At 43.6% G+C, this 24,680-nt stretch overlaps 1 protein-coding gene across 6 annotated transcripts in view; it reads left to right on the forward strand.

The window, feature by feature from the left end:
- Positions 1-1,779: 1,779 nt before the first annotated feature.
- DENND5B (DENN domain containing 5B) overlaps positions 1,780-24,680 on the forward strand; it is a 113,637-nt gene continuing 90,736 nt past the window's right edge. For 2 of the 6 annotated variants that reach the window (XM_051784522.1, XM_051784518.1), the window contains exon 1: positions 1,782-2,038. In XM_051784522.1, the coding sequence (XP_051640482.1) occupies positions 1,927-2,038 (112 nt within the window). In that variant the 5' untranslated portion in view covers positions 1,782-1,926. Of the gene's footprint in view, positions 2,039-24,680 lie in introns of all 6 variants that reach the window. The other 4 variants (XM_051784523.1, XM_051784516.1, XM_051784521.1 and 1 more) reach the window with 4 other exon arrangements.

The raw sequence follows: 24,680 nt of genomic DNA on the forward strand, positions 1-24,680 counted from the left end.
TGAGTGCACAGGTGTCTGTGCACTGAACTTTATTCAAGCAAAAATACTGTCCTGTATAGAAGACACCTAAACCAAAGCAACCTAGAACTACCTGCTACTTAAAGTTAAAAGGTCAGAACCATTGTATTGAATTTTGGGTTAATCTTAGAAGCAGTCTTAACTCATACATCCTTCAGAGAGGCTGGTGAAACCTCTGTCTCAGACTGCCTGGAGACACCCATGCCATTGGGCCTCAGAAAAACCAGCCTACAACAACAGAACAAGAGGGTACTTCTCCACAGTAAGAGCAATTGGGTTTGAATGAGAGTCAGAGACTGACTTGTCAAGCTCTTATCATCTGACTTACAGCTGAATAAGCAAATACATACGAGTTAATAAACAAACCAAACTAAATAAAACAATGTAGCTCACGGTGCAAAGTCGAGACAATGACTTGTCTCCTGGAAAATTTCTCTGTGGATCTAGCAAGGTTCAGGTTGTGCTGCAACAACAAGAATTGGTGATTGTGATAGAGGACCCATCTTCTTCTACTTTTTTTTTAAAATTGGAACGTGAGAAAATTGTTTAGTTCTTGTCTGCTGTCAGTAGAACACTACAGGAAGCTGAGAAGTAAAAGAGCATAAAACTTGTTAATTTGAAGGGATGAAGAGAGAGAGATGCTGACCCAGGTGACCTCTAGGTAGGAATAGTTACTCCATGTACCTCCATAAAATGATACATACTGGATGAAATAACAGGTTCCTTGTTAAACAAGGACAATTGTAAATCATAAAAGGAAGAGATGTGATTCACGCTGATAGGAGTTAAATGAAAGGGGTCATAGGAGTCCACAGTAAGCAAAGGATGAGACTGTAATTATTACAGACAGCATGGACCAAGACTAGTAAACAGATGAAACAGAAAAAGATGAAAGCGCATATTGAATTCTGCCAACAACTTCCTTACGATATACAAATGTCAGAATTATCTGACATATGCATGGATCTCATCCCTTTGGAGAAGAAAATCTTAGAACTTCAAAAGAATCATCTCTGCCCCTTTAAAAATAGGTGCCGCTCCCGGACAGAGCTGCAAGTACTTAGGCATCGGGTGATCCTAAAAAGAGGGACTTTAGCAATGCAGGTAAAATAACGCTGATTTCTTCCTGGACCCGGCAGAATGGCTAGTAAATCTTAAATGAACTGGGAGCTAAGCGACATTTTTGGGTTTTGCTGTGAAAGGGAGCGCGGGTAGCGAAGAAATAGCTCTCCGTCCTACAAATTAACGTGATACGGGCGACATCCATCTGGGAGCGGGGATGGAGCACGCACAAAAAGCCATCCGCTGCGGGCGGTGGTTGTTGCTTCGACGTTCGGATGGGGAGAAGCAGCAGCCGTTCCCCCCGGCAGGATTCCCGCAGGAAGCGCTCAGCGCAGCCGGAGCGCCGGGCGGGGCCCGGCCAATTCCGGCAGTAGAGCTCCGGGAGCTCACTCCTGGGGGGGGGCAAAGACATTCCCGATAGGAAGTGACACCGTCTCCTTTTTTATTTAAATAAAGCCAACCTCCTCCGCTCACACCCGGGGTGGGGTGGGGGATGGAGGAAGGAAGATTAAGCTTTAATCGCGTATCCCGAGGATTGCGGATAAAAAGCGCGGCAAAGCCGGCGGGGGCTCTCCCGCACCCCACGCGCCGGGAATGCCCGGCTAAGGCGCGGGGGGAGGCCGCGCAGGGTTTAAATGCCCCGCGGGGGCGGTCCGGCAGTGCGGCGCCTCCCGCCCGTCCCCGCCCCGCTCAGCTGACAGCGGGGCCGCCGGTGCCCGCCCGCCGGAGCCGCTGCCGCTCGGTGCCCGCCCGCCTGCGCGGCCCCGCCGGGGATGGGGGGCGGCGCGCCGTGACCGGCCCGAGCCGCGCTGCTGCCGCCGGGAGCCGCCGCCGGGAACCGGCGGGATGAGCGGGAGCGGCGCCCCCGGGCCCGGCGCGGCGCCCTGCCGCTTCGCCCACTACTTCGTGCTGTGCGGCATCGACGCGGAGAGCGGGCTGGAGCCCGACGAGCTGGCAGGTGAGCGCCGCCGCCGGGAGGCCTCCGCCCGCGCCCGCACGGCCGCGGCTCCGCCGGGCTTTGGGGATGCGCGGCTTCAAAATGTCTGCGCCCCCCGAGGAGGGAGGGGGGCGAGGGGAGGAGAGGGTCGCCGCGGCGGTGGGAGCCGCGGGGAGGGCGCGACTGTGAAGGGTAAAGCATTGTCCCGGAGGGGCTGGCGGAGCATCCCCCCCGAGGGCAGCTCCCGCCGGGATGCGCCCTCCCCCGCAGGCCGGGCTCCGCCGACCCGCCGCTGGCCCCGGTCCCCGGTGGTGGCGGGGGACACGCAGCTTTCGTCCGCCCTCGGCCCAGCTGCGGCCGTCAGGGTGCGACTGACGGGAGAAGGGTACCGAGGGTTATGGAATTGGAGGGAACCGAATGACCGAGCTTTCTATCGGGGCAGATGCATTTTCTTCTCTATCTGCACTGGAAAGGAGGGGGAGGGATCTGGGAAGAACTGAATAAATTAATGGAATCGCATCTTTATTATGCCGGTTTATTCACATTTTATGTCTGTTCAGAAATAGTCCTCCTGCATCCTTCCATCCCCCACCACCCCAAAATTGTTACGGAATCAGAGAACAAAATTAGTGCTATAGGATCTAACACGTTTTCTAAAACGTTTATTTTTGGTGGGTTCATGACTGTATATGAGCCGATTATGTTGGCATAAGGCAGCAGTTCTTCCTCAATGTCACTTTTGTTTATGTAAAAGAAACTAAGTCAGGTTTCTACATATAAAATTCGATTGACTTCAGGCTTAATAACAGGGCTTAATTGCATGAAAGCTAAACGTTTCCTCATGATCTTACGAATTTGGAAGTGCTCAGGTGCCTGTGTTTGACCATTCCTCTGCGTTTGCACTGCAGTCGATTGAGCTGTGCCCGGCTCAAATTGGAGGCAGCTGTACTGTCACAACGAGCACCTCTGATGGGATCCTGGCTGTGGGAGCCTGGTGAGGTCTCTGCAGCTATTGCATCAGGAAGTACCTTGCCGTCAGGTTGTGCAAGACAAAGACTTGATGATCTACATCACTGATCAATGTACGCTGGTTGAAGTTCATGTTTTTGTCACCTGTAAAAGGGGTGGATGCACATACCTGACTTTCCAAGGAGGTTTATCTTAATGCACTTTATCTAAATCTCTACCCTTTGCAGTGAGCACACACTGGAGGTAACCCCAGGATCTCCAAGCTGAAACATTAGCCAAATGTGCTTTAATCTCTGTTTTGGGAGTTTTTTACATGTTCTAGTGACCGCAGTTGTATGTTTTCAGTTTCGCTGCTTTTAGTAGAAAACTCTTGGCTCGTCAGCATCTCCCAGCTGATGGTGTACAGGGTTTGATTTGCATGATATGACCTACTGGGGTTTCAGCTACGTAAACTTTGAATCATCTCTAACTCTTCTATCTAAAAAGAAACTATTTTTAAAGCCATGTTGGCTGGCAGGCTGTGCCTTCCCTGATGAGTACCCAGCCTCTCAAACTGGTCTTTTGCTGATTTTTTTGCACCATTCCCCAGTGAGATGGACAGGTGTGCTCTTGGGGAGCACTGCTCAAGGACAGCCTGGGCGTGGTGAGTTCACGCAGTGTAGTGCCTCGACTACGGGGCTCATCTTTCATGGTCATTCGGTAGGTTTAGCTGAACTGCTCCAGCAACACAAAGCAAAAGACATCTCCTTCTTAATTTTTCAGTAAAAGAAAGACATTTTGGCACATCTAGGGTATATCCATTTATACAATGTAATGCAGCTATGAATGATTTCAAAGAGAAATTACCAAAAGTAGTTGTTTTTAAAGCAATGTCTTTCTAAGTGGCAAGGTGCAGCAGGATGGTTTGTGCGTACAAACATTTTTGGAAATGCCACTTTGGGAGTAATTCTTAATACCTATGGGGGGTTGGGATATGATAGAGGAAGAAGTGGAGTAACAGAAATATGATGGGACTTAATATTGCCACTGAGCAATGTTGTATTTTTAGGGACTCGTGACAAGAGCTTTCTGCTATCAGCTGGGAGCTCAGCAGTGGGAAATGCTGGGGAGGAACAGGGAGTGCTGGGAGCCACAAATATAATGCAGCCGTGAAAAAAATAACTCTGGTTTGAGATATAGCTGAGAAAACATTTCTGTTAAAGCCTGGGGAGTACTAATGCCACTGTAGGCGGGCAGTAGTGAGAACCCACCTACAAATCTGTGTTACAGGTTTCAAGCACCAAGCTACTAGGATTGAATTCATTGTCGGAATGGGTGGGGAGAAAGAAGCTTGAGGGAACAGAAAGTCTGTTGTATCACAGGAAACCCACAGATGATGGCTATTCTTTCTAAAAATGTTCTTAAAATGTTTGGTAGAAAGAAATGATGCTGTTCTTTCAGTTTTGAGTTATGTAGCTTGTTATCTTGCTATCCCTATGCTTAAAGAGCTTGTTGAGGTAAGTCACGGCATCAGTGAAAAGTGGCTCTGACTAAAGCTGCTGCACAGATCATCCCAGTTTAGCAAAAAAAAAGTCATCAAGAACCTGCTTATCTCCAAACCTGTGAATCCCTTAGCAGCCAGTGTACACAAAGGGCCTTGCTCAGCCCACGTCTGACTGAGTGGAGCTGCGCTGGGGCTGAGCAAAGGAGCATGAGAAGAAACAAGAGGAGCTCTTCTGCCACCCTGGAGGCCCCAGGGCCTCTCCCGTGAACAGAGAAGCAGAAGTTACAAAATCCTCGAGGGATTTTCAGCTTTCAGATGGACTTGGTGATCGTCTGAGACACAGGCAGCTCCCTGGAGCACACGGTGTGTGGTGGAGCTGCTGGTGACTCACCTCTGGTGTCATCTGGGAGCTCCCTGACCTGTGCCCTCTCTTTGCCGAGGACAGCCCAGGACTCACCCCTGCGTGGAGGCTTTCCTTGCCTGATGGCTCAAGCCAAAAATCATTTTCCATAAAAACTCTCTGCAGTTAAAACAAACAAAAAACCCACCAAAAATCCTCATCAGCTGCATCAGACATGAAGTGAAATGTTTCAATGATACTCTTGAAGGCAGGGCAAAGAACTGCCTTTTTAATTTGTCTTGTAGAGTTGATAGGTCTGTCCAGAAAAATGAAATAAAATCAAGGTTTTAAAGTTGTGTAAGGTTTTGACGTGCTTTTAAGGAAGAGTAACTTGCTTTATACTTCTTGTTCCATTGGATGCTCAGTGCTTAAAATAAATTTGGTAGATGAGAATTTTCCACCAAGCAGATGGTTCATTTTGCTTAGATTATTTTTTTTCTTTTGCATGTCTGATGTTTTCTTGTACAGATTTTCCTAGTTTTTTTAACAACTTGCTCCGCAGCTGGCTTTTCATATGGCTGATTTGGGGTTTTTAAGTGAATTAATTTGAGAAGTTAAAAGCTGTTTACCTATTGCTCAGCTTGGTAGTGTATCCAAGCACTCACTGAAGTTGCATATTGATATGATGTTGTCAAAACACTTGTGTCACTGTCACAAAGCTCTCGGTCAAGGATGAAGGGGAAAAACACACCAATTTCTAGGGAGTTGCAGGAGGAAAGGAAACTAACTAAGGATTTTTTGGCACTTAATAGTTGGAGAGGTCATAAAAAAACCCAGGGTATTTGATGTGAAATACCCTGAAAAGCATGAAAATTTCAGTATTGGTTTCAGTGCCCTGTTGAACTCCGCTAAAATAGAATGAAGGGAGCTTTTCGGTCATGCTCACGGCTGATGGAAAATAAATTTCAGTTCACTTTCCTCTACTTGCCTATCTGTTCCCAAGTAAAGCCGTTTTGAGACTATCAGCCTTGGAATTTTATGCGCTTAAATGAATCCATTAAAGTAAATATTTAACATTGCATTTAACAAAAAGACCTAATTATTCATTAAACTGTTTCTATCAAATATTTTGTCATACTGTATAAACTTTATAAGTGTGTGTGCAAGGCACAAAATTATTCTAGCTGTAGCGACCTTCGCCTTTTGCTTTGAGAGCAAGTTAAATTTTGTGGTATTTCATTAGTATGTCACAAACTACAATTTAGAAAAATCCAGAATACGCATGACTCAATTAAAAATAAAATTAAATGTCTTATTGGGGAAGTAACTTAGTGCTCTGGAGGAAAGCATAGAATTAGGGATGAGTGTTTTGTTCCGCAGTGGAAGGAGTAGTCTGTGCTTCGTTGAGGGTGCTGTTGGTGCAGCAGTTTGGAGGAAGAAAAGGTGTCAGAAGCCTCGGGAACTGGGGCCTGAAGGGCCGTATTGGATGCTGCTTTCTGTGTCTTACTGGTGGAGTTGTGGTAGCCCTCTTGCTGTGTGATATGAAAAGTTTTATAGCTTTTTTCCCACACATGAACTGTAAAATGTTACCCCAAGACTATGGTTGCAGTGAGGAGATGTTGTAGTTATTGTATCTTGTCTAGCAAACGTATTTTACACTGTCTAGTTTTGGCCATTGCATAAAGATTCACTGTCTCATTGTCCCATTCAATGTATACTTTAAAACTGTAAAGAGCTTCATTACTCTACTTTTAAGATCAAATTATTTTTTTTTATGATCAGCAAAGCTGAGAGTGCTTACTGTTCATGCTCATTGGAACTGCTGAATGTCTCAGGGAAAATAAACACTACTTCTACCTCATGCTGTTTCCCTACAAATATCCAGATATTGGTATCTAATTTTCCCCCAGTGAAATGTTAAAATCCAAACAAGGCATATTGCAGTCTGGCTGACTTTCTTATCTAGTAGGCTCTTAACTTTAGAAAGCTAAGAGACTTTTCTGTCCTTGTGTGTGCCTGGCACCCACGTGCTTGCTCATTGCAGAGTCTCCCCACATCCTGCACCATTCTCCATCGTGCTTCCTTCGTGCCAAGTCAGCACACAAAGTGCTCTGCCAGAAAACTTGGTGGCACTACTACAGCGATACAACGTATTGTGTGCATGGCTCTTCTGAAAATAGGCAATTGGGTTTGCTCCTAGTTCACTGGAAATAGACTGAGAAATCTCCCTTTACCGAGGAATATCTGAACAGTTGTGATTCCTCTTAATGACTTACTCAGCTGACAGAAAGAAAAAGCAGGCTGCGGGAGTTTTGCTTTTCATTTTTGAGTACAGTCCAGATTTGCACAAAGTATTTTTGGAAGGATTGTCTGGATTAAGTAGCCTGGATGTGGACAAGAGTGGTACAAGTGGAGGCAGAGATGGCTTATGCTGTAGAACTAAACTCGACTTGCTCCTCAGAAGCAGTTGACATAGATTGTTTAGGATTTCTGGTCATTGGGAGGCTAGTTGGAGTGATAGAATTCAAGCATTTCTCCAACCCCTCTTAAGAAGTGATGCTCAAAGACAACACTAAGTCTTCTGACTTCTGGAAAAAATAATTCTTGTGGATCAGGGATGGATGGAGTAGCTGCATTATTGAAGTAACTGTCATTTTTCTCTGAATTGTCATAATAATAGTATATATTTAGAAAGCCTGTTTGATAAAAATCTAAACTGGGTTAATATTTTGTTCATGTGAAACCAAATCTTACTCTGCATACACAAAGTGTTGCTTTTCTAGTTAAAGGAGTATGGAGATAATTGCTGCTTCTGGACAACCTTGACTTGATGCTGAAATAGAAATATGTTTCTGCTCTCTTCTACATCTTTAAAGGTGGTGGCATGGATAGTTGCTGTAATGGTTTATTCTTAATTTTGTTTTGGTTTTATTTTTCTTTTGTTTTGTTTGTTTGTTTGTTTGTTTTACTACTGGGGAAAACCTGAATTCCATTGTAATACCACAAAGATTTTTATTTTATTTTAAAAAAATGTCTGAATTATGCATTGAAGATTTAGCTCCTGTGGGAGGATTTCTTCAGCCAGAGGAACTATAGCCAAAGGAAACAGTGCTTTTTATAAAGAATTGTCAATATTATTGACAACTATGATCTCCAGTTACAATAACCTTTAATAAGGAGTAACTTTCTTGCTCACTTGGATTACAGACTATTTCTGAAATTGCTGATGGCTGTGGTGTATTCTTATATTTTAGTAATAGTACTTTCATTCTCTATCTTTATATATGCTAGAGAAACACTGGATTTAAATGCTCCCCCAGCCGTGGTGTGACTATTCTGTTATACATTTACCTTCATCTAAGGTTTTTATACTGTATTCCTTTGAAAATAAGATATTGATTGGGTTGGAAAAACATCATTATTCCTATCAATAGCACTGGCTCACTAATGCTAAACCAAAGAGAATTTCTTGTACTTTGTTTGCCGGATAAGCTGATGTTTTAATTTCCACTTAGAAGGACTAAAGCCTCTTGCATGCTCAGAGGCTGTTTTGCTGCCAGTGGCTGTTGCAGTAGCAGAGATGAGGAAGGTGTGATAGTGTCTGTGAAGGGTTTTTTCAGTGACAATCCTAGCACCTGCTCTGTTAACATTGCAGTAGGTAGCCTTTTTCCTTCACCTAGTGTAAACTGCAGTAGTAATCAAAGCGCTGGCGGGCAGAATGGCTGAGCTGCTGTCCTTTATAAGAACGACCTAAATCCAGCCCTAATCTTGTTCCTGCGCGTCAGCCTGAAGTCAGTGCTGGCCCCATCCTGGCGGCTTAGTGGCGTGGTGGCTGGGGAGGGACGGGGTCCCCGGGACTGCAGCCACCTGCCTCGGGCAAAGAGCTCTGAAAGGCAAAGGTGTGCACATCCTGGAGAGCCCAGCAGTGCCAGATCAGGCCTCACCACGGCTGGGTGTTGGTAGGGAGGGTACAGAGATGGAGATTTTGAGCCTTATGTGAAGGGTCCCTGTTGCCAGCAGAGAGACTCCTGTGTTGATGTCCATCTCTGCCCTGGTCCTCAGGGTGCTGGGGGATGGTGGCATCTGGGGGAAGGGAATACACACCCCTCTGAGATTGGAAGAGCAATAACCATAAATATGTCAAATTGCTCAGGGCAGTGCGTGACTCCAGTATTGATTTCTCTGCTCGGCTGTTTTCCCGTGTCCTCTCCAGAGCCATTTCCCAGTGCTGCAGGAGCTGTGCCAGTGCCCTGACACCCTGCCCACAGCTCTCCTGTGCCAGTGCAGAGCTTGACACAGGAATAACTCCAAAACGAGCTGCTTTGGGAGGGGCAGGTCTGCAAGTAAGCCAGCAGAACAAGGGTGTCAGGAGGCCTCTCCTGCCTGCCTTCTTTCACCCGCTTGTCAGGGACTAATCAAGTTGTCCTTAATGCCAGCTCGTCCCTGAAACATGCTGGCAAGTGTACAGCCCGCAAAGCCTCTGCGTGGGCTGATGCTGGATACGTGGCTGGCACACTGCTCCCCACTGCAGTTGCTGGTCTGTTGCAGTCAGGGCTGGAGTCAAGGAGAAATGTGAATGAAGGAGGAAAAAAAAACCCAAACAAACAGTGCATGCACTTTGATGTAGTTAATGCCGTAGTGTTTGCCTGGCGCTACTTGAGATCATATACACCACTTATATAGGTGGGAAGAAGATGACAGGTAGCTTGTTCAGCCACCTCTTGTGTATGGAGAGGAATTGTTGTAGTCAAAATATGTGAACCTACATAACGTTCATGAGTGTAAATAACCTACAATTTTTTTTCCCTTTTTTTTTTTTTTTGTCATTATCTATCTCTTGACCAGAAAATAGCAAAAGTATGTATGGTAGGAAAAGTTGCATTGAGGAAAAACAAATTTGGTCAGGAAACAGTAGACCTTTGCTGTGGTGTTTTGATCATGTTAGTCATATTGATAATCTCAAAAAGTAATTAGGGAAAAGATGGTGATGGGTCATAGTAAAAGAAACATACTATGGCTGATGTGTGGCAGACTGCTGAGTTGTCAGATACTGGCATGGCTGGAAGAAGCCAACTCCATTTGTGCTTCTTGCTTGGAGTCAAAGAACTTTAATCAGCAGACTGATCATTGTAGCTTATCCGAGAGTTCTTTCATTAGGGTGTCCTAGGCTTGGTGATGGTGCCTGGCTGAAAACATGAAGTAAGCCATGCTCTTTTGAGGTGTGAGGTTTAGCTTCTACCTCCATCTACCCACCCAATCCATGAAAAATAACATCAGAACATCCAAACAGATGTTTAAAGAGTGACATGGAAAGAATATTCTCTTGCTAATATATAGTCTGAGTTGTTTTGAAGGACTTTGCTAGATCTTAGTGATCTTAGTGCTTCAAGTGACAGTATAAAAATTAACTCTTAGTAGAATATAATATGGGGGGGATGGGTCTGTTTTTTCGTGGTCTGCAAAGAAAACTTGTTCTCTTGCTGGAGAACAGCCTTCACAATTTCATACAAAAATGTCAGCAGTTTTTGTTTTGTGTTGAGGCAATGTTTAAATATGTCAGTCTTGGAGAGTGAGAGCACCCCCCCTCCTCCTTGGAGCATGAATTTGACTTTGCTTTGCAGTCACTTTATTCATCTAATTGCAATAATAATTCTGGGATCTTTTAATCTAACAATTAAAAAAGCCAAAAACAACACCAAGCTTTGTATCAAATGGAGTCAAATCGTGCTTTGAAACTGTGTGAGTGGTAGGTTGCACAACGTGAAAGCTGGAAGAATTCTCTGTCCACCCCCTTCTTGGTATTCTCTTGTCATGTTAAGGACTAACATGTGGAAGGGTAAGGGGGCTTAATCTGAAACACCATTCTGTGTAAACAATGATAGGATTAAAAAAAAAAAAAAAGCAAAGCTCAACTGTCATGGGTGTGTAGTGGCTGCTGCTTTTCACGGATGACTGAAATTATTTGTATAAATTTGCATTTTCCCCTTAGCATCTATATAAGCCTCTGCTCATTTCCATGCATAGCTATTTCCATGTACAAACGGGCTGGCGTGCGCTGGCACGCGATGTGATGCCGTGTTACCTGTGTTAGCAGTAACTATAGTTACAAGGGAAAAATCACGTATCCCCACGGATGCTCCTCACACGAGGCTGCCCAAGTGTCAGAGGTGTTTCGGGTCTCCTGTGACTGAAAGACAAGAGGGCTGAGCCCTTTGTAATGAAACGATGAAACCAAGCGCTCACTTGACTGGTGATTCCTCAATGACATATTGATCAAGTGGGCCAAGCAGTCTGCTTTGGACTGTTTTGACTGTTTGGGATGCAGCTGGAGGCTGCTGGGAGGGGATGCTGCTGTTATGGTCCAAATAGGTATTGCTTACTCTGATTTCACATGTCTGATGGCTTCTGCAGCCTGTGTTCTCACTGACCTGGATGCTGTCTGGAGGGTCCAAATCACTGATTAGGTAGCTCACCTCTCCTACCTTTTTCTCCAAGTTGCTGCTGAGGTTAATCCAGTCAGGTGGTGGTATTGCCTTCTGCTGGGCCCTCTGGTTTCTCATGAGGTACTCAGGAAAGAGAATCAAGATTTGTTTTTCTAAGTTCAAATTATGAAGTATTTGAGCAAAGAATGCAATATGCAATTGAGCAAATATTTGGCTTTTTTGTTTTGTTTTGTTGAGGGAGGGGAGGATTTGCCGATGAGTTAGTTATTCACACAATACTATTTCTCCATCAGTATTCCCACTTGATATTCTTGTTTGTTTTATGCTGTGCCATACTGTGACATGAATTTAAAATTAAGAACAATTTTATGCTTAAAAACAAAACAACAGCTCTGTTAACACAGACTTTTCAGCTGTGATGATGGTTGGTATGGGAGAGATGAAGTGCTGCTACACTGTTTCTGGAATAGGACTCTTTGTAATGTAGATTTTGTGCTTTCTCACTTTGTTTATTCTTACAGTATAACTCTTTGAAAATACCCAACACCAAGTATTTGGGGAAGAATCCCTGTTTTTTATTTAAAAAATATCAACACAAACCAAAAACATCCAAACAAAACCAACAAAACACCACAAACACCCGATCCCTTAAAATTTTGTGAAGATGTGAAGATTAAATCCTTAAAAACTGCCAGGTGTTTTGTAAAATGACTGTTGCTGGATGTGTGCTCTGTCACAAAGGTGTGAAGGGTGTATTCTGCTGTACATTCTGCCTTGTAAACACTGCAAGAATATCAAGGCCAGGAAGAACAGTACTACAGTGTCTCTAGTGCACCCCTTTTGCGTTGTCAGCATTTGTCTATAATGCCTATTGCTATAAATCTATTAAGGTAGAATATTTATATCTCTGAAAATCAGGATAGTAGCTATTCAGCATGGATGGATTAGGTGTTTAGCCTTTTCCCAAGATGGTGCTATTCAAGACAGGTTTATCTTACTGGCGTTTGCAAATACGTTAACTCTTTCTGGCGTTAGTGAGTGTGAATAGCAGATGTTGTTTGACTCTTAATTCAAACAGGAATGTGTAGTCTAGCGTTTCTATCTCAAATTGGAGAGTGACTAAGAGTTGAAGAATCACAGTGTAAGGAATGCTATTAAGTAATAATTTTTTTGCTGTGTCAGTATGAACATCTGCATAGGGTGAGGCAGCTGTAGCTGTGATCTGATGTTGCACTTAGCAAAAGGGGAACGGTGATGGGAGATGTTAACTTGCACAACAACAGTTCTGGGTAATAATTTAGTTGTTTCTATGCCCACGTCTTTGTTTTCTTTCTACTTGGAGCTGCCCATCGGGTGGTGAGTTGAGTGGGGAAAGAAAGAGCCCTGTTGCAAATTGCTCAGTCTAACACACTGTTAAAAAAAAACAACCTCCCAAAAAAGTCCCTCCAGCTTAATGTGGACTGAACTTCCCATGAAAACTCTGCCTTAATGAGCTGGGACCCCTCAGCCCTGCTTTGTCCCTGTCAGCAGGTGAGAAAGAGCTGAGGTCCCTGGCGCGGGTGCCCTGGCTGTGACCCAGGAGCTCGGGACCCGATTAGTTCAGCTCTTGTGCTTTCGGCGGGAATAAGAATGGGAAAACATCTCGTCTTGGGGGCCTGGATGTATTCATGCTCCTCGCCTGCAGGTCTGTGCTAGCACTGGGAGAGGCGTTTCTCCAGGAGCCAGGGAGAAAAGGCACAGATTTAGGTCTGTCCCAATGCGGAGAGTGAATTGCTCAGAGCAACTATCACATTGCAGTGTCCAAGATATAGCTCATATTTGATGGTGGTAACGATCTGAAAGCTATTTGCAATTCAAAATCTGTATTAGGTTTTGGTTATTAGTTAATGTTTTGTCAGCTCTTCGTGACTATGACTTCTGACTGTGACCCAGGGTTGCTTGTGGTGCATTGAATAACTCAAAAGGGAAGCTGACAGTAAGCAGGAGACCATCTGTGTTGTTAATAGTGTAGTGTTATCACACTCAAAACTCAGGTTGTGTGATTTGATAACATGATCGCACTAGACTTGTTTCCTTTTTATTAAAAAAAGTCAAAAAAACGACCCCCCCAAACCAAACTGTATCCTTATCTACTACCTTCTGAGCCCACAGGTCAATTTAATTTTGTCAGAGATGAAAATGGAAAAGATAGGGTATGTTTTTTGGTGAAGTCCCTGCAGCTGGAGCAGAGATCCTAATTAACCTTCCAATAATACAAAGGCTGCTGGAAAAGCAACAGCACTTTCTAAAGCAAGAGAGGCCCCCTCCACGTGGGTATCCCGGCAGGCTAATTGGCAGCCTCAGAGCTGGGATCTGAGCAGAGCGTGCGTTGCCTTCTGCCCATCTGGTGGGTTTGGGAATGGAGGTAACTCGTGGTGCTGAGGGGGAAGGAAGAAAGATCAGAGCTCACAGGCTTGTGTGAGCAAAAGGAGCTCCAGGTGAGAGGACCATGATTTCTGTCCTGGCATCCTGTCGCATAATTCCTAGTGCTATTCACCCATGCCTGTGAAACTATACAGTGTGTTAATGCCATCGTGCTTAGTCTTTCTTGCTCAATCTCAGCTCCTACAGTGTGATAACAGGCAATGGGAGCAAAGCTACGTTTGGCAATAAGTAGCAATTCTGAGATGGTTGTTTGCAGGGTCCAAGTCCTTCCTCGAGTTCAATGAAAGGATGTAGGAGCTCAGCTGTGTTGGTGCTATTGCACCCAGAGATGTGTCTCTGAAAAAATGCTTCTGTATTGTTTGAAAATGAACTGAATGGGAGATACAGCAGCAGAATATGGTGGGGAAGAGGCTGCTTTACTTTCTTTTTCCTTCTTCCCCCTTCCCACATTTAAAACCAAACTGGCTTATCCTTATGCTTTATTTTTTTTAAAATGCTATTCTGACCTTTCTGATAATATTGGTAAGAACCAAGATCTGTATTCAGATGTATTAAAGTGATAATGATGCATAAGGAGTCATAAAACTGTATTAAGTGCATTAAATTTTGAGTAACTCCAGTAAAAGGTGCTGCAAGGGCTGGCTAATCACTTTGCATTTATGAGTTGTCTTGGAAGTAAATTACAATATTCAGCTGGATCTGCCTGCAGAAATGGCTTAGAAGGAGATGGCATTGCCTTGCAGTGGAAAGTTGGCAATCTATGCTTGATTAATCTCCTCATACCAAAGTGGCATCCCTCCATGCTTCCAGCAAGCTTGTAATAGATGAATGAATTAATGAGCCCCTGGGTAACCGAGACTACTCTTGGGAGCTGGGAGGGACATCGGAAAGGATAAACATTGGTGACTCAGTTTCTCTTTCTTAAGTTACCTCTGTAACATTTTCCAAACAGTGCTTAACTGATTCCACATTGAAGTGAGAGTATTAAAAGTGCCTTTCCACATCACTGACAGTAGCAGAGCTATTTGTGTGGGTTTGACCAGCCAGGTTATTTATGTCTTTTTTTGTTTCCCTGAACTTTATCTGAAAAATGTTGTGAGCTTCAGATGTGAAAGACTGACTCTTGGTTAGTTACTGCCAGACCATGCTGAGTCTTTGTATGTTAGAGGGAGGTTGGGATCAAACCTTGGGTCCAGCCAAGCAGTTCACTAAGCTGTTGCTGTCTTTTGAGCATATTCAATTAACTAGTTGGCAAAAGTCTGTAGAGGTCTCTGAGGCTGTCGATAATTTGTGGTTCAGAAAGTTTGGAAATTGTTCTAGGTTTAAGAGAAACCATTTCAGGAGGTTACTTAGCTTTTGCAGGCTAGATTGTCTTCTATTTTCACTATCCAAATATGTTTAATAAAAAAAAAATTGCAGCTAAATTTAAGCAAACTTTTCATTTAGGAATTAAATTTGTGTTTTTCTTTCTTGCAGTGGCTTAGTGACAATTGTCTTGCTAATGCATTTAAATTATACTCCTTAAAAAGGTATTATCTGGTTGATTTTGTAGGAGGTCATCAGTTTTGCAATATTGTGTAAAACTGAAACCCAATCCTCCTGTCTGCAGCTGCAGTGTTAAATAGAGCATCATTGTCATGTGGTGAGCATGGCTGTCAAAACACTTCGGGCAAAGTGGGTAACATGAACAGTTCTTCTACATTAAATATTTATAGAAGAAAATGCAAACTCAGAAGGCTGCCAGCAGACAGACATACTGCTTAAATACCTTGTTGTGGTGGTGAGGGCACGAATCTTTGCATTGCAACTCTAAGAAAAAGACAGTGAGCTGTTTCTCCTTGCCCATGGGCTCAACAGTGTACTTCTTCTGCGTGTAAATATATGTGAAAAGGAACTGGAAATGTAAAACTTCACAAGAAAAACAATAGCCCTACACAGGTGATTTGCTTGCCAGCTTCCCCCAAAATGGTCTGTTCTCTTGGCCCATTGGTCTTGTGCTACAACAGCCATAGAACAGCACAGCACAAGCCTTCTCTTGCGTGCCTGGCCTCAAGGGCCAGCATGTCTTTATTTCTGGTCCTCTGGTGCAAACAGGTGGTGAACTACAAGTGGCGAGATGCTGAGGAGAAAACCATGTAATTAAATCTGACACCGTAGTATAATAAATCTCTGCTGTATTCTTTAGCTTTCTAGACGCCTTTGGAGCAATATACAATGGCTGTGATTAATGACTGTTGTATTGTCTTAAATAATAAGCTTGAGCCTTCAGATAGGTGACATAATTTAGCCGTAATGAGCGTCAGGTTCGTGTGTTTGATCTCAGTGCTTTGAATTTCAGCGTCGCTGTTGCCATGTCCTTGAGAGATTGTTCTATGCTGAAGAAAACCAGTAAAGGAGTGGGGTGGGAAGCAATTTCTCTGAGAGTGTGAAGAATCCAACCAAACTGTTGCTCTGAGGACTTTGACTCTTTTGTTGTATCTTGGTTTTAGATATGCAAGATGAAAGCAGTTGGATTGTTCATAAACTGGACCCACTGTTACTGAGAGAGATTTTTTTTTTTCCTTTGATAAAAGTATTCCTTGCTGGGAGGTGTCTGCTGACAGTACCAGTGATGGGTGTTTCCTTTTGTGTGTCAAGATGCACCAAATACCCATAGCAGGGAAAAGGCTTTTTGGTCTTTTCCACACCACTGCCTTGTCCGTCATCACCTCAGCAGGCTTCTCTGTTTTTTCCCTTGACTGAAGGCAGCAGTCCTTTGATATGAGCTCCTATTTTTTTTTTTACATTTTCTGTATTCAGCTGACAGAGGAGAAAAAACATTATATTCTCTTCCCTGCAGTACCTGTGAAGAGCTTTTCCCGTCTCTGTATTGTGTATCTGCACAGCACTTCAGCAGGGCTGGGAAGGGAGGACCGAGAAGCTACAAAGCACATCAGACCTAATTATTCAGCCAGCATAAGGGCCTTTCTTTCCTGCTCAGGATATTCGCTTTTGACTGACATAGTGTGCTGATTTCAAAGCCATTCCACAGCGCCACAGAAATGCTTCAACCCCAAATCCATCCTCCTTCGGGCAGCCTGGCCCAAACAGGCAGCCCTCGCGGCAGGGCTTGGTGGTGAAGGGTCGACACAGACTCTCCCCTTTGTCGTTATTTTTGTGAGGATGGGGGTAAAGGGATTTAAAATCCCTCACCCTTTCCTATTAAGTCTGACTCATTTTGTCTGGTTTAGCATTGTGGTAGAAAGAAACATAATGGATTTGTTAGGGTCAGTGCTTCACAATGTGACGGTTGACTTTGATGGGCAATAGGGCCTAGTTTGCCACTCCAGACAAAGGATTTGTAGGTCTTGCAGGCTGCCATCTGTTTCTAAAAGCAAGTTTTTATAGAGAAGGGATGCAGCTTGCATGCTGAAAAAGTTGGGGGTCTTTTTCTTGAGAGCTGCTGAGCCTTTGTATTTGAGCTTTTAATTTCAAAAGTAAGCACAGTTTATTAATAGCAGGATCTCCCTCAGGCAAGATGAACATACAAATAACATTAGTGATGTGTTGATGTCTTCTAAAATATTTGTATTTTAGAATGCATGTACTGATCCCCAGAGTGGGTCCTATTCTTTTCTCCAGCCCCCACCCAAGCTCTCTGAAATGCAACATCTGGCCGCATTCAGGTTGTTTGCCTTTATTCTGCTACATAAGCATACAAGACACAGATTGGAGAAGAAATAATGTTCAGCTTTCATTTGATTTTTTTTTTTTTTTTACTTGTGCTGAAGTTGCCAAGGTGGTGTTAGGTCATATGTTGGACTCCATGATCTTAGAGGTCTTTTCCCACCTAGTTGATTCTGTGATTCTGCAAAATTTTGTCCCGTGCTGTTTTAATAACAGCAGTAAAAACTAGTTGATCATACTCTACTCCTATAATCCAGACTGGAAAGTCCTGATTTCCTGCCATGAGCCTGCTGCAGAGTCTCTTAAATAAAGTGGCCAGCTGACCTGTAGGGTTTAGACATGCTGACAAGTATGATCTATTTGTGCCGTGCGTTAACCTGACTGTTAATGGATTGTTTCTATGTATAACTGCTGGAGGAAGCACAGAGCTGCGCAGTCCAGGTCTGGAGGGCAGGAAGACATCCTGCTGCAGGACTTAGCAAAAATAATGAGTAAAGCCTCTGCAGTTTTCTTCTTTCCAGCTGGAGATGAACAGGACCCTGAGAACTGATAAAGATGTCCTGGCTTGCCATCCAGTCCTGCCCATTTATTTGGGCTGTTACTCTCCTGATGCAGTACTGGGAGCTGGTGTGTGTGTGTGTGTGTGTGTGTGCAGTGCTTCCTAACGCTCTTATGGTGCATTTTCCCTTTTATTAAGGGGAGTGACTGGTGTGGCTGCAGTAGCCTTGCAGGTATGCAGATACACGAGCATCACTGAAAATGGAGCTGCAAGTGCAGTGCTCCCCTTGTTGAGAAGAGTTAATTTGCTGCTACTGAATGTCACATTAAGACTGTGGTGGCAATGGCCCCAAACAGAGCAGCCCAAGTCCTGCCTCTGCAAACATCCCAGGCATCTCAGCACTCTCCTGCAAACCAGCATTTGCCAGCGATGAGCAGAAAGCTGGCAAAGCTGCCTGGGGACTCTGCTCTCGTTGCCCGAGTGCTGTGTTTCTGGCTGTTACTGGAATTACCTTTTCTCCAAATTTGCTCCCAGCCTTGGCAAGTGTCTTGGTGCTGGGGGCTGGTGTGGGAGAAGGGGTTTGCTGGCTTGCCTGCCCTGCCTGCTGCTTGGCAGATGGAAACAAAGCCATCAGCTGTCCAGAAGCATGACCAGCTCTGATTCCCTGCCCTGGCTTTCCTCACAGTGCTGTGCCTGAGCCAGCGCTGCTCGAGCAAGGAGGGCTTTTCTACTGTGCAGGCAGCTGTGAAAAGAGGAAACTTTTTTTGAGGGAATTAAAGGAATAAAACGACTGCCTTTGATGTGGTGGCCTGGTTCTGTACCAAGCTTTTTGCCTCAGGAGCTGATAGCCTACCCCTCTGCCAAATTTTCCTGTGAAGGCTGGAATATACTACAGATAAATACCTGAGGCCCAGGGAAGCAGCATTCCTGACCAATGGGATTAATTTAAATGAGAGTGTACCCAGCTCTTACATAAAGAGGAGAACTGGTACATAGTAGGCAGTCTAAACACTGATAGGCTGCCTCTATTGATACAGGCTCCTAGTGCTGGCCATTTTGTGGAATTTAAATAGTTTGCCAATGGCTTGTCAGATCCTGCCGTATAATTTAGCCAGCTTGAGATAGCTGATGTTAGTGATTTTCTTTGGAGACATGTGATGACAGTTCAGCCATCAAATATATGTGCTGGGAGTCAGCCCATCCAGCTACCTCTAAGCTCCTTTCAAGCAGTAGAAAAACTTCTTGTCTCCTTTAAGGTGCAGCAGTGCCGTGGTGTCAAGTCCAAACACCTATGTGGCACCCTTGGAATTATGCTTGAGGAAGCCCATCATTTTCATGCAGTCAACTTTAAATTTTCAAAGCTGAGACTCTTGACTCTCTTTTCGCTAAAATATGGGGCAACACAACAAGCTTCACAGAAGTGCAGCCATTAGCTTAAGAGGAGCAGATAAAAAATTGAAAGAGTTTTGTTTAAGAAAAATTTGCATTGAGTACCTCTAGGTAGTTGTGTTATCATTATATTTAAAATGAGTATTGAGTATGAGAAGCCAACATTGGCTTTATGGTCCATTTGGGGACTCCAGGTTTTTGGCAACATGTCTGTACTGCTCCTTGAGAACTGTCGAGCTTATTGAAGTGGTAGCTGTATGACCTTCTATATCTTTTCTTTTTTGTGTAGTCTTTGTATTTTCTACACTTTAGAAGAAAAAGGAAAAGAAAAAAAAAAGGAAGGGAGGAGCAGGAGAGGATAAACTACTGAAGAGCAGGGACAAAAATGGTGGAATCATCATTTGTAGAAATAGCACTTGATTTAGTTGGTTTAGCCAAAGAATCTTTGGCTCTATCAGAGGAGAACTTTTTCTGCTGTACTTAATTGAATTTGCCAAGCTGGAACAAGCCCTGGCATAGCAGTTTCAACCCCTGCCTTTGCTACTCAGCAGCATTCAAAGCTGCAGAGAAGTGATGAAAAATGCTGAGCAAAAGCTGTGTGACCTGGAAAGTCAGCGCTGAAATGCCTTCTTGACCTGGTGGTGGTGGTGGGTCATTTCCTCCTCCTGAGTCAATTTGGGACATTTGGCACATATCCAACACACAGAAATGAGTTTTGTACCGCAGGCAGCATGGGTTACCAGCACAGGGATTTTCTTCCTTGTGGAAGTCTGTGTGTGCGCTCGGCACAGGCTGCACTCTGGGGAATGCGTCTGATCTGATACCTTCTGCATCTGATTCCTCCTCTGTGGAGAAGGAAAGCTGAGATTACTTGGGAACTGCAAGAGGAAGCCAGGAGTTTTCACATCCCATTATGTAGAAGCATTATTTGTATCTGGAAGAATAAGGGTTATAATAGAGGAGTCTAAATCCTAAATTTTAGTCCTTGATGTGGCATTGACTGTAGGTCCCAAGGAGCTTTATGTTCTGGCTTTCCTGCAGTCTACTGGAAAAAATGTGTTATTTGTACAGGGCAATGAAAGCATTGGCTATGAAAGCTGCAGTCATTTATATGTACAGTTGGATGCTTCTGAACCAGTTCAACTCTGAGTGGTTTCAGCCTGTCTAGTGGGATAGTGGGGGACTAACATCCTACCAAATTAGTTGTAACTTTAATCAGGAAGGAGAGGAGTGGTGTGCAAAATGAATGCCTTTCATTTGAGTTCATTTGGAGCTGTGGATGTAGGAGCTGCTGTTTTTGTTTGATAAACCTGATAAACCTCGTCTGCTGTAACAGTGATTTCAATTGGAGGAAGATAAATTGAGGTGGAGAAGGAAGTTGGAGGGCACAGGCTCAAGCCTGAGCAGGAAGGTGATTTTAATAACCTTGTCAAATGCATGTTGCTTTAGTTCAGGATAAATGCCAGTTCTTCAAAGTTCTGAAGGTAAAAAAGACAGAGACCTCAAGTTGTTTAGGTATACTTAAATATAATATTTGAATGTATTTGAGATGCCTCTGAGAAACAAGCCAAGTGTCAACCAGCCAAGCAAGACAGAAGACTATATAACTTCCTTGTGAGAATGGGCAGGATCTCTGCTGAGTTTTGTGTTCCCAGTCCTGGAATGAGAGCTTTCTGATTGTGCTATCCAAAATGCTGATTAGTATGAAGATCTGACAAAAAGGAGGAATTGAATGCAGTCAGAGGAAGAGTGATGTAGTTTGTCTGTGGTCATGGGTGTGCCTCTTTGGGTGTGTGAGATTCCTGCCCTGGATTAAGGGCCACGGTGTGTGCTTCTGTGGGACCCAGAGGAAGTGACTCTCAAGTGCATTGAATAGTGTTGAGGGGGTTGTGTGTGTGAAGAATAGAAGGCAATGAATGCAAGCCTTTTCCTAACTTAAGGTTATCTTCTAAGTTTTGTTTTTATTTAATGAGTTGCATTAAAATAGCCCAGACACAAAGCTTGAGGTTAAAATGCACACTAAAACTGGAATACAGACTACTGTTTGGAAAAGCAAACTGGCAGAAATTTGTAGGTAAGGAGAAGTCTGTGACCTAAGAAATATGCAATACTGGTAATAGACCTGATGGTTTTTCTGGGTTATAAGGCAAAAAAAGATTATCAAATGGAAGTGATGACTTGGTGATGCTGAAAGTCAGATAGTTTTCCAACACTGTCAAAAATCCTTGCAACAAAGATACAGAGTGCCTGGGAGGCTGAGGGTAGTGGAGGCTGTTCTTTCTCCAGATCATGGGGAATTCTGTGTGTATCTGTACAGATACATGTGCAAATTAAGTTGCTCTCTTCTGTCACAGCTGAAAGGACCCCAAGTAACCCTGTTTGTTATAAAATTGAGCTTCTGCAGGCTCACAACTCTGTGACTGTTTTCTGCTCACTAGGTAAGAATTCAGTGGAGATTTCCGATCATCCTAAGTGAGAAATAATTACCTTGATGGCCAACAGGTACAACTTCAGAAAGAACCCTGGAAACTTAAGGGCTTCTTGTGAGTGTTTTTTGTGGACCAGATTGGAAAACCACAGTAATTTTCTGCATGGGGTGTCCAGTCAGTGATCTGAGGAAAGAAACCTACCTCATTTGGTGCTGAGGCGCCTTGCAGATGAAGAACGTGCAGTGGGTTTTCCTTGGTGGCACATGACAACCGATTCTAATGCTTGTCAAAGAGCCTCATTATTCCACAAATCCTAATATTCCACCAGGAGTGAGCCTCTAAATCTCTCCAAACTTTTGATTTATGTTAACAGTAGAAATTTTGACACCTCATTCCCTCACTCTGTCCCTCAGTTCACTAACAGAAAGTTGGGAAAATGTGAAAAAAGAAATCAATCTTTTTTTTTTTTCTTGTATATGTATCTATGTTCACAATAAGTCAAGATAATGTTCTTAACTTCCTTAGGACTCCGAATATAAAATCCATATTTCAAAATCTATGAGGTAAGAAGTAAAAAGACATAAATGGAAGTCCTTTTGATAAATGTTGCTAAGAGGATTTGTTGAGATAGATGGCATGTAGGGATTAATTCATATGTATATATATGTATATATATATTTGTACTACAAGATGATCTGATCTTAAACCTCTGACAGACAAAATCACAGTATTTCTTAAATAGGTACAGCATTTACATTTTTCTTGTGATATGGCTCTGATGTGGAGTCATTTCCACAAGCTTATCCAGAAAGCTTGGGTTATGCTGTGGAAGCACGAGCTCAGTTACATCCACGTTCACTAAAGTGTTCAGTGGTATTAGAGGCAACTAATGACTGACAGCAGTCTTTTTTTCTTTCCCTTTGAAGCTTCCAAGCACGTGGCATGTCATTGGCCAAGGTGGTGGTGGCTTTCAGGGCTGCATCCTCTTGGTCCCTGCACTGAAGGCACTACATAGTTGTGGCTTCTGAAATAGGCTGCAAAAGTTGTCCTGCTATTGGAGCAGTGAGTGAGGACTGAGCCATTTCAGAGCAGTGGTGATGGTTACTGCAGCACTGGCAAAGCACTGACTGGGGGAAGAGGAGAGTCGCAAATGTTGAGGACAAATTTCAGGGAGAAGTTTTTGGCTTCATTGTGACTGGCCTGTCTGGTGACACTTAACTGCACAAAAAGACTTAGCTGAACTATCATGATAAAAATCGTGTGGGGACTATGGGATGGACTTTGACAGTTTTCAAAGTCTTGAGTCCATTCACTGGTATCTGAAATTCTTTCCTTCAAAAGCAATTTTCAAAATAAATTTTCTTATCCTCCAATCTTTAGCTCTTGTATTGGAGTATTAACAAAAAGAGGGGTTATCTCAGGGCCTGTAAGCCTATTTTGCAAGGAGGAGTGTGGTGGAAGAGGCTTCCAAGGACTTACTCTGACAGTAGATACCCTTCAGAAGAGTCCTCTGCTCTGCAAGCTTCATCTTTCTCCACAAAGATGAAGGGAAAAGGTCTTACCATCTCTTTGCTTTCTGTCTTACCTTTCTAGATCTCCAAAGAAAAGTAGTTTCCTTTTTGAAACGTACCATACTGATTGTAGTTGTGGCCATATGTTGTATTACTGAGTTAAATTTTGTTGGAAGGCTGAATTAAAACTAAGTTGTCTCCTCCAGGCAATGCCACATGTTGATTAAGTAGCTTGAGCATCAAATGCTGTTCTACACTGCATATCAATGTCTGTCTAGATTGCCAAAGGGTCAGCCTAATGCCAGAGAGGATTCAGAGTGCTTTCTATTACCCACTCATGTATGGAATTCCTATCCTGGTCAGGGGTACTGTCCATCTTGTCTAATAACTGGTATATGCTGTTGCTATGGATTCATGGACAATGTTATGAAATAGCTATTCTGCAGGGACACATCTTCATGGTTACCCTTTGGAAAGGTTGATTTACATACTGAAATAGTAGGGAGCTTGTGTGTGTGCACAGGCATCCTTCTGCTGAGCCCAATGTACTGTGACAGGCAGACACGGGCAATGACCAGTCAGCTTTTCATCCTCTACTCATATCAAAGTGAGTTTTTGTTTTCCTGTCTCCAGTGCATCCAGAGTTCTTCTCTTCATGATCATCTCCAGCATGTAAAATAATTCAGGTGATGGCTGTATAACTTTGATGGATGGGATTTATCCCCATCACTGTATTACTTTTCTATTGGAATTTTTAACCTTATTTTGGAAAGTGGTTTAGTTGGTTGGGGAAGGGAGGGAAATGACATAACTTGTTGAGACATGATGATGTTTTTGGAAGTGAGAGAGAGGGGAATGCAGCTTTTTGGATTGCTTCCTTGAGGCTGCCATATTGACTTTCTGAAGACTGTACCAGTGCAGGCAGATTTGGCATTTTTGAAGAATGTGCTCACTGCACTTTTACACAATATTAGGAAGCTGTCCCAGCTCAGGAAGATATTGGGCCTTTCCAGTAGTCTTAAGAAACTGCAGCAGCAGTGTGTGCATTACCCCAAAAGGGAGCTGGTACACCCTACTCTTTTGGAAACCTGTCTCAAATGGTACAGCAGCCTCTCAGTGCATGGTTACTCATGCTCAACAAGCTGTGGTCCCTCAACTAGAGGCAAGAATATGAAGAAATAAAATGTTAATCAGACTGAAGTTCAATACAATCATTACATTAATCAAAACTGCCCTCCTATTTAGCACAAAAGCAGTTGCAACAAAGCAATGGACTCATCAATATGAATTTCATTCATTTCCGAATGATTCCATCGATACTTTGCTGTTTGATGCATTCATTTTATCCAGTTCATTTGTTATGCAGCTATTACTTCTCCCCAGACAGTCTTAGTGCTTCACAGGAAGCAACTTTGTGTAGCAAAACGTAGTTTATCAGTGTGTTTGCTCACTGCAGGTCTGCTGATGAAGCAGACACATAGGTGTTTATAGGCCTTAAGTTTGGGCTTGA

Source organism: Manacus candei, unplaced genomic scaffold, assembly GCF_025592945.1.
Source record: "Manacus candei isolate 608988 ecotype Guabito, Panama unplaced genomic scaffold, ASM2559294v1 h1tg000018l, whole genome shotgun sequence".
Classification (NCBI taxonomy): Eukaryota; Metazoa; Chordata; class Aves; order Passeriformes; family Pipridae; genus Manacus; species Manacus candei.